This window comes from Piliocolobus tephrosceles, chromosome 20 (assembly GCF_002776525.5).
Source record: "Piliocolobus tephrosceles isolate RC106 chromosome 20, ASM277652v3, whole genome shotgun sequence".
Taxonomy (NCBI): domain Eukaryota; kingdom Metazoa; phylum Chordata; class Mammalia; order Primates; family Cercopithecidae; genus Piliocolobus; species Piliocolobus tephrosceles.
In genome coordinates, this window is record NC_045453.1 from 43,585,957 (window position 1) to 43,599,654 (window position 13,698).

General features: G+C 39.4%; 1 protein-coding gene across 1 annotated transcript in view; it reads right to left on the reverse strand.

The window, feature by feature from the left end:
- Positions 1 to 446: 446 nt before the first annotated feature.
- POLR3F (RNA polymerase III subunit F) overlaps positions 447 to 13,698 on the reverse strand; it is an 18,750-nt gene continuing 5,498 nt past the window's right edge. The window contains exons 3-9 of the mRNA XM_023217784.3: positions 12,934 to 13,001; positions 12,384 to 12,451; positions 10,303 to 10,415; positions 5,337 to 5,480; positions 5,013 to 5,120; positions 3,943 to 4,134; positions 447 to 1,604 (exon numbers count right to left, since the gene is read on the reverse strand). Coding sequence (XP_023073552.1) covers positions 1,527 to 1,604; positions 3,943 to 4,134; positions 5,013 to 5,120; positions 5,337 to 5,480; positions 10,303 to 10,415; positions 12,384 to 12,451; positions 12,934 to 13,001 — 771 coding nt within the window. The 3' untranslated portion in view covers positions 447 to 1,526. The remainder of the gene's footprint in view (positions 1,605 to 3,942; positions 4,135 to 5,012; positions 5,121 to 5,336; positions 5,481 to 10,302; positions 10,416 to 12,383; positions 12,452 to 12,933; positions 13,002 to 13,698) is intronic.

Genomic DNA, 13,698 nt, shown 5'->3' on the forward strand with positions numbered 1-13,698 from the left:
ATAACTCTTCTGATGTCCACTTAGAGCATCTCCAAACTGGTGTTAGAACCCAAGCGTCAGTACTAGCAGAGTTTGAATTCCTTTCCATTGGGTCCCATGTTTTTGGCTTAGATACAGAAACTTCTAACTGGAGCTACAAAGTGAAAATATGAAGCTAAAATTCTAAAAAGCCCTACAGTCAACTTCTGTGCAACAATACATCAAGTAACCTAGTGTTTTCTATGTGGCTGATGATAAGAACTGAAAGTGCTATTAGAACTGAGGACAATTATGGCTTTCTGCTTAGACATATCTCACCATGATTTTTAGAACAGAGTAAGGAAGGGAAATAAATCTAAAACAGAGTAAGAAAAGAATGTTATCCCCTCCCTCAAAATAAAGTGTGAATGGAGGGCATGGAGTATTTTTAGTTTTAGTTAATGCTAGAACAGAATACCACAGACTGGTTTATCAACAATAGAAATTTATTTCTCACAATTCTGGAGGCTGGGAAGTCCAAGATCAAGGTGCTTACAGATTTGTTTTCTGGTGAGGACCCACTTCCTCATTTGTAGATGGCTGTCTTCTCCCTTTCACATGGCAGAAGGGGTGATGGAGCTCTCTGGGTCTCTTTTTATAAGGGCACTAATCCCATTCATGAGGGCTCTTACTCTCCTGACCTATCACTTCCCAAAGGCCTCACCTCCACATACTATCACATTGGAAATGAGATTTCAACATTAGAATTTTGGGGGCACACACAACATTCAGTCTACTGCAGACATTAAATACGAATCTAGGGTAAATTCTAAGAAAGAATACATTTGAGTTACAGAGTGAAACACAAGACTTTAAGAAAGAAGGAACAGTGAAAATATTCTCTTTTGGATGAAAATGATAATATTTATGTACTGAAAATATATCCTTGACAGTAGTCATTGGGTTTGAAGTAAGTATGGTAGCATAGTCTCCTAAAAGAACATTTCTGATATAAAAGGAATAGTGTGTGGAACAGGCATGTTCCACTCTCCCCCAGTCATACCCCAAGTTTGCATACACTCCTTTGCTATTCCTGCCTTTAACCGCTTCTAATTTCTTTTCAATGAAACCACTGAGAAAGCAGAAAACAGAAATGGTGGTAGTGAACCAGATATGAAAAAACTTCCAATGAAGAATTAATAAATAACTTTAAAAAGAACATTTTTATACTCTAGCCCTTATCATAGTATTTGGTAAATATGGGTATGTTAGCATCTTTTTCCTTGGCCCATCAGGAGTCTTGAAAGATGTGGTCCTCCAGAGTTTCAAAGTGTTTTATTTCTTGAAGAATGAATTTCACCACTAACCTTATTTCTTTCATATTCTACTGGCTATTTTACTAATATAAATTTAGTCTTCATAAATAAAAAAATATGTTTTCATAGCAGCAAGTCTATATCCATTATTATGAAGTTTGCTTTCAAGGAGATTTGATGTTCCATCATGAATTAAATCTGTTCCCAAAGTAACTTCCTTTGCAAAATGTCCATTAAGTTCATAGCTCTCTATTAAAATTCGAGCCACTCTGTCATGTAAATACAGTTAGATGGTGAAATCTCACCACCTTCATGGCAGTCATCAAAAACCTTTAAAAAAGAAAAAAAATTATATTCAAATTAAAGTTTTAAAATATCTAAGACCCAACCACTTATTTAAACCAAGGTTAAAAACAAAACTTTCTTTTTTTTCTTTTCTTTTTTTTTTTTTTTGAGACGGAGTCTCGCTCTGTCGCCCAGGCTGGAGTGCAGTGGCCAGATCTCAGCCCACTGCAAGCTCCGCCTCCCGGGTTTATGGCATTCTCCTGTCTCAGCCTCCCGAGTAGCTGGGACTACAGGCACCCGCCACCTCGCCCGCCTAGTTTTTTTTGTATTTTTTAGTAGAGACGGGGTTTCACCATGTTAGCCAGGATGGTCTCAATCTCCTGACCTCGTGATCCGCCCGTCTCAGCCTCCCAAAGTGCTAGGATTACAGGCTTGAGCCACCGCGCCCAGCAAAAACAAAACTTTCAAACTGAAAGGGATTAGGACTGTATTTAAGAACATACTATGGCCAGGCATGGGGGCTCACGCCTGTAATCCCAGTACATTGGGAGGCCAAGGTGGGCAGATCACAAGGTCAAGAGATCGAGACCATCCTGGCCAACATGGTGAAACCCCATCAGTATCTACTAAGAATACAAAAATTAGCCAAGTGTGGTGGCAGGCGCCTGTAATCCCAGCTAGTCGGGAGGGTGAGGCAGGAGAACTGCTTGAACCCGGGAGGCGGAGGTTGTAGTGAGCCAAGATCACGCCACTGCACTCCAGCTTGGGTGACAGAGCAAGACTCCATCTCTGCAAAAAAAAAAAAAACAACAACAAAAAAGAACATACTATAATAGGGCCCGCTTTGTGATCAAGTTAGGAGTAGTAGAGAGGCCTTTTACTGTGGCATTAAGATGACCATGCTCACCTGTCTGCTGGGCAAAAGGCCATCACCAGGTAACACAGGAAAACAGGCAGGGAGACCTATACATACGAATGACTTGATTTTGATTAACCGAATGTTTCATGTTTAGCTACCTTTTTGTGAAGGGTGCAAAATAGAATTCCTTATATGTTAGCCTTTTGTCTACAGATTGAAACCAGGGCATAGAGAGCTTAGGCATATAGACAAAGGCTGATATAATGAAATAAAACACACACAGGCTCATGACTATAAATGTCATTAGGACTGGGACAGTGTCTCGTACTTTCTCTTGTATCCTTAGTGACTAGAGCATAGAGTTGGCACTTACAGAATTTGGGAACGAATGAAGGAAGAGTGCTGGGGCATGCTGCAGGGGAAAGACATGATCTCAGGGTTTGAATCCCGGTTACTTCTAAGCTACAGGCCCGTAAGTCTTCCTAAGCCTAAGCTCCCTCACTTTTTTTTTTTTTTTTTTTTTGAGGCGGAGTCTTGCTCTGTCGCCCGGACTGGAGTGCAGTGGCTGGACCTCAGCTCACTGCAAGCTCCGCCTCCCGGGTTTACGCCATTCTCCTGCCTCAGCCTCCCGAGTAGCTGAGACTACAGGCGCCCGCCACCTCACCCAGCTAGTTTTTGTATTTTTAGTAGAGACGGGGTTTCACCGTGTTAGCCAGGATGGTCTCGATCTCCTGACCTCGTGATCCGCCCGTCTCGGCCTCCCAAAGTGCTGGGATTACAGGCTTGAGCCACCGCGCCCGGCAGCTCCCTCACTTTTAAGGGGAAATAACACCACGAGCTTCAAGAATGTAAGGAGGATTAAATGAGACCACCTATGGAAATCATCAAGGACACACCTGGCCCAAGGTAGGTTCTCCACAAATCTCATTTTCCGCCCTATTTAGGTGAAATGATTAGCCCTCATCAAAAAGTGTCCATTTCAAGGCCAAGAGCAGAAAACGCAAATATCCTTAATGTGTTTATTCCAAGAAAGAATGTGAAGCAGGAGGCCGGATGTGGTGGCACATGCCTGTAATCTCAGCACTTTGGGAGGCCAAGGGGATCACCTGAGGTCAGGAGTTCAAGACCAGTCTGGCCAATATGGTGAAACCCCGTCTTTGCTAAAAATACAAAAAATTAGTTGGGCATGGTGGCGGGCGCCTGTAATCCCAGGTACTTGGGAGGCTGAGGCAAGAGAGTCGCTTGAACCTGGGAGGTGGAGGTTGCAGTGAGTCAAGATCGTGCCACTGCACTCCAGCCTAGGCGATAGAGTGAGACTCCATCTCAAAAAAAAAAAAAAAAAAAAAAGAATGTAAAGCAATGATTTGTTCGTTAAAGGTCTGTTCATCAAGGTTTCATGGAGGTTTGAATAGCTCTTGGTCAACCCTAAGAGTCTGAGAAAACTGGGGTGTGCTTGCTCTGTTTCTTAATGTGGCAGTTGCACCCAGGGGCAGTCAATTATAAAGTGAAGCCACTGTAACTCACCGGGCAGAGTCCACAGGGTGCCCGGACCAAACCTGTGGGAGGGATGATTGGACTGACTGCCCTGTACAGTTTCATGTGTCCGTCTACACTGCCAACCGTGCCTTCTTTTGCAGCGATGATCGTCATCTCCACTTTTCCATCATAAATGAGTGTATTCAGGATGGTTTCAATGTCCTCCATGGATAACTCTACCTAAAAAAGGGATACATCAGAAAGGACACAAATAGGACAGGGAGATATCCACTTGGAGGGTGTTAAAACAGTAAACGGTTGCTGGGCACGGTGGCTCATGCCTGTAATCCCAGCACTTTGGGAGGCTGAAGCAGGTGGATCACCTGAGTCAGGAGTTCGAGACCAGCCTACCCAACATGGCAAAACCCCATCTTTACTAACAAAAATTAGCTAGGTGTGGTGGCAGGCATTTGTAATCCCACCTACTCGGGAGGCTGAGGCAAGAGAATGGCTTGAACATGGGAGGCAGAGGTTGCAATCTGATATTTTTACTTCCTAAGTAAAATCTAGAAATCTTATAAAAAAGTAGCATTTCTTTAGCAGGAATTTATTGGAGATTTATAAAATGCTTGAGCAGAAAGGCACTTTAAATATCAAATAGTCCAAGTTCCTAGCTTTTATAAATGAGAAATCTGAGGCCCAGGAAATTAAAATGAAATGTCCAAATGGCCACTTTGATTTCTTCACTGTGAAAAGCATCTGTGTCCTTAAAAAAATAATTTCAAAAGGCTAGGGTACAGTGGCACTTTGGGAGGCCAATGCAGGAGGATCACTTGAATCCAGTAATTCAAAACCAGCCTGGGCAACAAAATGAGACCCTATTTCCAAAAAAAATTTAAAAAGCATCAGTGTCCCAGGCTTAGTGTCAGTTCAGACAATGCCCAATGGCAGTGACTGCCTTTGCTTAAGATACAGGACAGTATTTTCCCAAAGTGGATTCTGCAGAATGTTCGTAGCTATCATCCCCCAAAAAACAGTCTGGGTCAAATACATGTTTGGAATACATTGTATGTGATGAAGAATAAGTTTTAAAAAATAAAATGAAATTCAGTTCTGACCTTACTGATTCCCAATTCACAGATATATTTCCACACTTCATGTGATGAGGCAAATGAACTATTTCTTTGTATCATTGGGTTCTGTTTACTTTCTCGTGCAGTTTCTGCCTATAAGGATTGAAACATAAGAAATCTAAGCAAGAATATTGGTGTGTTTTCTGAATACACTTTATACTGAGTCAAACCAACAGCAGAACATATTTAGTTTAGTAAAAATTACCAATTTCAGGTTTTTAATTCCTATAAAGTATGATAGATTAAAATCCTCTATGAAAAACTTTTTACAAGAGGGTTTGTGGTGATGTTTCCTCAATCATACCTCACCTTGGATTGTAGGAATTTAAAACACTGTTGGTTCAGCACCTCTACAAACTCAGATTCAAAATCCTGGTCACTATACCAGGCTCCGCCAGTCACAGACCGGTCCGGCTGCAGGTTATAGAGCATGTACACCTTCTTTTTTGAGGCCTAGGAAAGAACACGCACAGTTCATGTGTTTATAACAATTTCCAAAAACGAAAAGAAAAACACCTATATTTTGGAACAGTTTAAGACGTACAGAACTATTGCACAGAGCTCCTATATGCTCCACGCTGTCTCCCCTATTTTTAACGTCTTGGATTAGCGTGGTACACTTGTCACAATTAATGAACTAATATTGATAAATCATTACTAACTAAATGCCGTACTTTATTCAGATTTCATTAGTCCTAATGTTCCTTTTCTGCTCCAGGATTCCATCCAGGACATCATACTACATTTAGTCATCTCTCTCAGGCTTCTTTTAGTTGTGACAATTTCTTAAACACCATATTTCTATCACTATGGACTCATGAGTATTTATCTTATACTTTGAGTTACATTCAAATACTTCATTGTTATTCCCATATTGGAAGCTTTGGAATGCTTCGAGCATTGGAAGGTTTTCACTTGGTTCCTGTATCCCTTTGATATGCTCCCATCATTGTGTGTGTGTGTGTGTGTTTGTATTTTAGCACTTTCTTTCTTTTTTTTTTTTTTGAGACAGGGTCTTGCTCTGTCGCCCAGGCTGGAGTGCAGTAGTGCAATCTCCATTCACTGCAACCTCTGCTTCCTGGGTTCGAGTGATTCTCCTGCCTCAGCCTCCCAAGTAGCTGGGATTACATGCACGCGCCACCACGCCCAGCTGATTTTTGTATTTTTAGTAGAGACGGGGTTTTACCATGTTGGCCAGGATGGTCTTGATCTCTTGACCTCGTGATCCTCCTGCCTTGGCCTCCCAAAGTGCTGGGATTACAGGCGTGAGCCACCGTGTCCAGCTATTTTAGCACTTTCTTACTTTCTAGCACTACAAGATGTCAAGAGCATTTCCTTTTTTTTTTTTTTTTTGAGACAGAGCTTTGCTCTCATTGCCCAGGCTGCAGCCAGGTTCAAGCGATTCTCCTGTCTCAGCCTCCCGAGTAGCTGGGATTACAGGCGCTCATCACCATGCCCAGCCAATTTTTTGTATTTTTAGTAGAAATGGGGTTTCACCATGTTGGCCAAGCTGGTCTCATTCCTGACTTCAGGTGATCCACCTGCGTTGGCCTCCCAAAGTGCTGGCATTACAGGCATGAACCACTGTGCCCGGCGTCAGGAGCATTTTCAGTATGTTCATTTTATTGCATGATAGTATTAGAAACCAAGACTTGGGCACTAGATGTGTTCATTGCCATTGGGATGTCATCACTTCTAGGCCTTCTCAGTTGGCAGCACAAGATTTATGTGTGCATATTAACTCTTATATATATACATATAGCTATACTCAATATTTCTAAATTAACCATCTATATTATTTATATTAAATTACACAAGAGTCCATACTGATGTTTTCAAGCCTAATCCATTGCTACATGGATCATTCTAACTTCCCTTGTTTGTCTGTAACTGCTCACTCCAACACCGAGTAACCCAAATTTCACTGGGTTGTAAACATGAAGAATTTGGGCCAGGTATGGTGGCTTATGCCTGTAATCCCAGCGCTTTGGGAGTCTGAGGTGAGTAGATATTTAAGTCTAGGAGTTCAAGATAGGCCTGGACAACATAGTAAAACGCTGTCTCTACAAAAATACAAAAATTGCCTATAGTCCCAGCTACTTGGAAGGCTGTGGTGGGAGGATGGCTTAAGCCCAGAAGGTTGATGCTGCAGTGACCTATGATCGTGCTACTGCACTCCAGTCTGGGTGACAGAGCCAGACCATGTCTCAAAAAAAAAAAAAAAAAAAAAAAAAAAATTGGCTAGACTATGTCTTTTTTTCTAGGAAGTAACTTCTACATCTTTGGAATTTCCCAATAGGCCTTGTTATTCATGGTGAATCCCTTAGATCACACCTGGGTTTATGCTAACAAAGTGACTCCTGATAGGACCCTAAATCGTTTCAGAATAGGAGGTGTCCATGCTGGAAAGACCAACCACATGATTAGAGGGTTGGGGCTTTGGGCCATGTGACATCAGTCCAATCTCTTGGGAGGGGAGAGGAGCTGGAGATTGAATTCACTCACATGACCAAGGATTCAATCAATCATGCCTGTTTAATGAAACCCTAATAAAAACTTTGGACAGCAAAGCTTGGGTTAATTTGGTTAATGCTTCTGTCATACAAAATAATTTCACCACCCTAAAAATATTTCTCATGCTTCACCTATTCAGCTTTCCCTACCATCCCTGCCCTCACCCCTGATCTTTTTAGTCTGTATAGTTTTGCTTTTCCAGTATGTCATATAGTTGTAATCATACAGTATGTAGCCTTTTTGGACTGGCTTCTTTTACTTAGCAATATGCATTTAAGATTTACTCATATCTTTTCATGATAGCTTATTTCTTTTTATAACTGAATAATATTCTGGTTTGTTTATCCATTCACCTATTGAACAATACCTTGGTTGCTTTTGATTATGAATAAAGCTGCTGATTGCAAATAAAGCTGCTATAAATATTCATGTAGTTATGTGGACATAAGTTTTCAAATCAGTTGGGTAAATACTTAAGAGCTTGACCTTTGGACGATGTGGTAAAACTGTGTTTAGTTTTGTAAAAAACTGCCCAGCTTTTTTACAAAGGGGCTGTACCATTTTGCATTCTTAGCAATGTATGAGTGTTCGTCTTGGTTTGTATCTTGTCAGCATATGGTATTACCAATTTTTAGGTTTAGCTATTCTAACAGGTGTGTAGGGGCATCTTACTACACTAAATTTTATTTTAATTTGCAGTTCTCTAATGAAAAATAATGTAGAGCATCTTTACATATGCTTATCTGCCATCTGTGTATCTTCTTTGGTGAGGTTCAGATCTTTTGCTCATTTTTAGTTAGATTATTTGTTTTCTTTGTTTTTTGTTTGTTTGTTTGTTTTGAGAAGGAGTTTCGCTTTTGTTGCCCAGGCTGGAGTGCAGTGGTGCAATCTCGGCTCACTGCAACCTCTGTCTCCTGGGTTCAAGCAATTCTCCTGCCTCAGCCTCCCAAGTAGCTGGGATTACAGACATGTGCCACCACGCCTGGATAATTTTGTATTTTTAGTAGAGACAGGGTTTCACCATGTTGGTCAGGCTGGTCTTGAACTCCTGACCTCAGCTGATCCACCTGCCTTGGGCTCCCAAAGTGTTGTTTTCTTGTTGTTGAATTTTGGGAGTTCTTTGTATATTTTGGAGACAAGTGCTTTATCAAGTATGTGATTTGCAAATATCTTTTAGTATGTAACTTGTCTTTTCATTCTCTTAGCAATGTCTTGCAAAGCCGAGGTTTTCAAAAAATTTTGATAAACTCCAACTTATCAACATTTTCTTTCATAGACTACTATTGGAGTTGTAGTCCAACAATTCACTAATAAAGCCAAGGTCATGTAGATTTTCTCTGTTTTCTTCTAAAAGTTTTATAGTTTTGCACTTTACACTTAGATCTAAGATTATTTTAACCCTTAAAAGGACACGGAAGTTAGGCAACGGATGAATGAACAAAAGGTGATATACATCTGTAAAATGGAATTTTAATTGGCAATAAGAAGGAATGAAGTACAATATGGATAAACCTCGAAAACATCATGCTAAGTCAAAGTAGTCATACATAAAAGACTACATATTCTATTATTCCATTTATAGGAACTGTCCAGAATAGGCAAATCTATAATAAAGACAGAAAATAAACTATTCGTTGTTACGGACTGTGGAAAGAGAGGCTGGGAAATAAATACTACTGGTCACATTTGGGGGTGACGAAAATGTTCTAAAATTAGGACAGCGGTGATAGTTGCACAACTCTAAGATTATAGTAAAAACCAGTGACTGTAAATCCAAAGATTTTACACTTTAAAAGGATGAATGAACTCTGTGGTATGAATGATGAATTATATTTCAGCAAAGCTGTTATTGAACATAAAGATGTAGAAGGAAGACTGGCAAGATGAGGCTAGGTGATGGATACACAGGGATTTATTATATGATTTTTTCTACCTTTATATATATTTGAAATTATCCATTAAACAACGTGGAAGGGAAATGTTATTCTAAATGAGAGAAGTGGTACAGCATAAATATTTGATAAATAAAATCACTAATAAGCATCAAATTCTTATAACTGATGTTACAGTTCTTATAATTCTTGTTTTATTCAAAAATAAAAACTTGAAGCAACATATGTAAGTGGATATTTGAGGAAAGGTCTACTCACTGCCACAGACTTAACAGCTTGGAAATTATAAAATTTGAATTATAGCTTTAATTCTTATGAAATGTGTATTGAAGCAAACTTTATTCTAGGGGAATCTCAGCTCCTCTGATGTCTAAATCAGTGAGATTAGGGGCAGATGTCCCTGAGGGAGCCAGCTCTGGAGCAGGGGTGGGACAGGATGAGGAGCAGGAAAAACACACGTGTACTAGAAGAGAAGCTCCACCAAGGCAGGCATCTTTCTACGACTTGTTCATTAACGTATCCCAAGCACTCAGAACAGTGTCTGGCACACAGAAAATACTTTGTTGAATGAGAAAGTTAATATGTTGGGATAAAGTAAATTACCTTACACACCACAAAATCTAGGAAAAATGTTCACAGTTCCAAAGATTCTTCTCTGAAGACAGTAAAGTAGTTTTAGATCTTTGAGTGGGTGAGACACCAAGAACTAACTGTGTAGGGACAAGTGTAAGCAGTATCTCCAAACCAATCCAACATGAGCTAAATTTTTAAGTCTTTTTGGACCAGCTGTTCTAAATCATGACATACCTTCAAGACTTAAAACTTGAAGCAACATATGTAAGTGGATATTTGAGGAAATGACTACTCACTGCAACAGACTTAACAGCTTTGATAAGCTTTTTACTTTCCAAATTCTTCAGGATTTTGTTGATTTCTGTTAATGGCAAATTACTTTTATAGCGGATATCTCTGCTCCATATTCCTATGAGAAAGTAAAGTAAAATAAGTTGAGCTATGTTTTCATGGATTTTTAATTTTATTCCTCTAACTCGTATCTCATTCCAAAGTTAGCAGTATAAAGCTAACAGTAAAAATGAAATGACTTAGAGGTAAGAACCTTGGCTAAAGTAGCAAAAGTATGCCAAACAATAAATAAGTCTAATGCTTTATAAGATTTATTATAATGATTTATAATTTCTAATCAGAAATTTCTTGGAATCCCAGTGTGGCACACTTTTAAAAATTTTATGGAAAGGGCCGGGCACGCTGGCTTATGCCTGTAATCCCAGCAATTAGGGAGGCCGAGGCAGGTGTATCGCTTGAGCTCAGGAGTTTGAGACCAGCCTGGCCAACATGGTGAAACTCTGTCCCTATTAAAAATACAAAAATAGCCGGGCGTGGTGGCTCAAGCCTGTAATCCCAGCGCTTTGGGAGGCCGAGACGGGTGGATCACGAGGTCAGGAGATCGAGACCATCCTGGCTAACACGGTGAAACCCTGTCTCTACTAAAAAAATACAAAAAAACTAGCCGGGCGAGGTGGCGGGCGCCTGTAGTCCCAGTTACTCGGGAGGCTAAGGCAGGAGAATGGCGTAAACCCGGGAGGCGGAGCTTGCAGTGAGCCGAGATCCGGCCACTGCACTCCAGCCTGGGCGACAGAGCCAGACTCTGTCTCAAAACAAAACAAAACAAAACAAAACAAAAATAATTAGTTGGGCCTGGTGGTGTGCACCTGTACTCCTAGCTACTTGGGAGGCTGAGGCACGAGAATTGTTTGAACCCGGGAGGCGGAGGTTGCAGTGAGCCAAGGTCACGCCGTTGCACTCCAGTCTGGGCAACAGAGCGAGACTCCATCTCAAAAAACAAACAAACAAAAATTATGAAAAGGACATTTTTATCATGGAAGGAAAAATCATGGATGCAACAGAATTAACTTATATCATCCGTACCCTTAATTCTGTTTTCTGATATTTTCATTTTAGATTGTAAATGTGAAATACAAACTTAAATTTGGGTCAAGGTCAACTGCCATCCTCAAGTGGGACAAAAACACTCTTTAGACGAGTGTCTGCATGCATATAATCCATTATTTATACAACATTGTATTTGTGAGATGGAAAAAGGAAGCCTAGGGTTCTTATGGCTGCTAAAAGCCCTGTGTGAGAAGCAATGATTTCTTTTTCAAAGAAGGAAATAAGTGTTATATATGGAAAGGGAATGTATGTAAACATTTTGCTTTATTTTCTTCCCAATGTAGTGGCATAATGAGACAGGAAGATTAAAAAAATATGCAGAATGGCCTTCTCATAGGACTATTTTAAAAAATGTTAATTTTAATAAATATAAGAATTAGTTATATAATTTCAGATTACATCTCAATTTTTCAAGCTACTATCAATGACTCAAATAGATCCTAAATTACTGTAATTGAGGATTGCAATCTAGATACAGTTCTTCAAGGGGGGTAGAAGAGGAACTATAGCGCAGAGGGACATCCATTAAGACACTGCTACATGACACTGGCTTTCCTTTTGGTCCTTGCAAAAACGAGAGGTGTCAGCATCCACAATTTATAGGTAAGATGAAGAAACTGAAGCTTACAAAGTTTAAGTAACTTGTCCATGGTCATATAGCTAGAAGGTACAGATTTAAAAAAAAAAAAAAAAAACTTAGATTTGATTTATTTTGAATAGATAATACATTCATGTGACTCAGAATTCAGAAGTCTTTTTCCATCCCTGGCCACAGCCCTCGAGTTCTTATCTCTTTCAAGGCAGCAATGGCCTTACTCTTGGGTGTCCTTCAAGCACATGCATGTTATATTTGTATGTTCTGTTCCCTTCCTCAACATACTCTGTTCACCGAGCTCTACCCTGGGAAGCCGAGATCTGGGTCCCTATATTTAGCTCCAAAGACAATGTTTTTTTTCTGCTTCATCCTTCACATGCTTACCTTTATTTCCTGCATCCTCTATGATTTGATATACTAGTTTTTCTTGGTTATCTGACCCCTTCATTTTACTGCAGGGGAATAAAGTAAAATTAATAAGGTAAAGACTATAGGATAATCTAATAATCTACATCGCTACTTAAAATTAACAGACAAGGTCACCATAGTGACATATTTACCAAAAGAAAGGCTTACCTTAAAAAGAATGAGACAGAGCTGTGTGTACCAACATGAAAAGATGCCCAAGATATAGTAAGTGAAAAAAACAAGTTGCAAAACAGAATGGATAGCATGATTCCATTTTTGTTAAAAAAAAAAAAAGAAAGATTATATATAAATATATAATCATCTATGTGTATTTATATATAGCTAGAAGAAAGGATATATACTAAATTATTAAGAGTAGTTACCTCTGGGAAATGGAATATATCATAGGAGGTGGGGATGATACACAGGACAGGTTTATGTAATTTTGTATTAGCTTTATTCCCAACACATACATTACTTTTGCAATAATAAAAATTTTCTTAAAATTAAAAAAACTAGTACTTACCCAGCATTCTGAGAGTCCTTTATTCTATATAAAAGGCCTGTATTGCTCCTTAAGAGATCCAACTGACCCTAGTTTTTAAGACAGTAGAAAACAGGAGTCAATTATTTTGGAGATATGTCAAACGACAAATGTTGATATATTATTTAACATTCTTAATTTTTCTTTTTTTTTTTTTTGAGACGGAGTCTGGCTCTGTCGCCCAGGCTGGGGTGCAGTGGCCAGATCTCAGCTCACTGCAAGCTCCGCCTCCTGGGTTTACGCCATTCTCCTGCCTCAGCCTCCCGAGTAGCTCGAACTACAAGCACCCACCACCTCACCTGGCTAGTTTTTTGTATTTTTTAATAGAGACGGGGTTTCACCGTGTTAGCCAGGATGGTCTCGATCTCCTGACCTCGTGATCCGCCCGTCTCGGCCTCCCAAAGTGCTGGGATTACAGGCTTGAGACACCGCGCCCGGCAACATTCTTAATTTTTCAAAATCTGCTCTTTAATCTCAAAATCTTTCAAAATATCAATACTAACAATTTCCTGTATGCTAGATCTTGGCTTGGTTATATGACCAATGCATAAAGAATTTTTAAAAAGCAGCTTGAGAATAAAAATCTATATTCAAAATCAAATAAATCCAAATTACATATATAAAATAGAGTAAAAATATAATTTATATAAATAAAAAGTTTAAATAAAGACTAAATAGGCATATTCTGTTGCACAGTGAAAAATAAAATTTATACATTTTTTTTTTTTTTTTTTTTTTTTTTTGAGA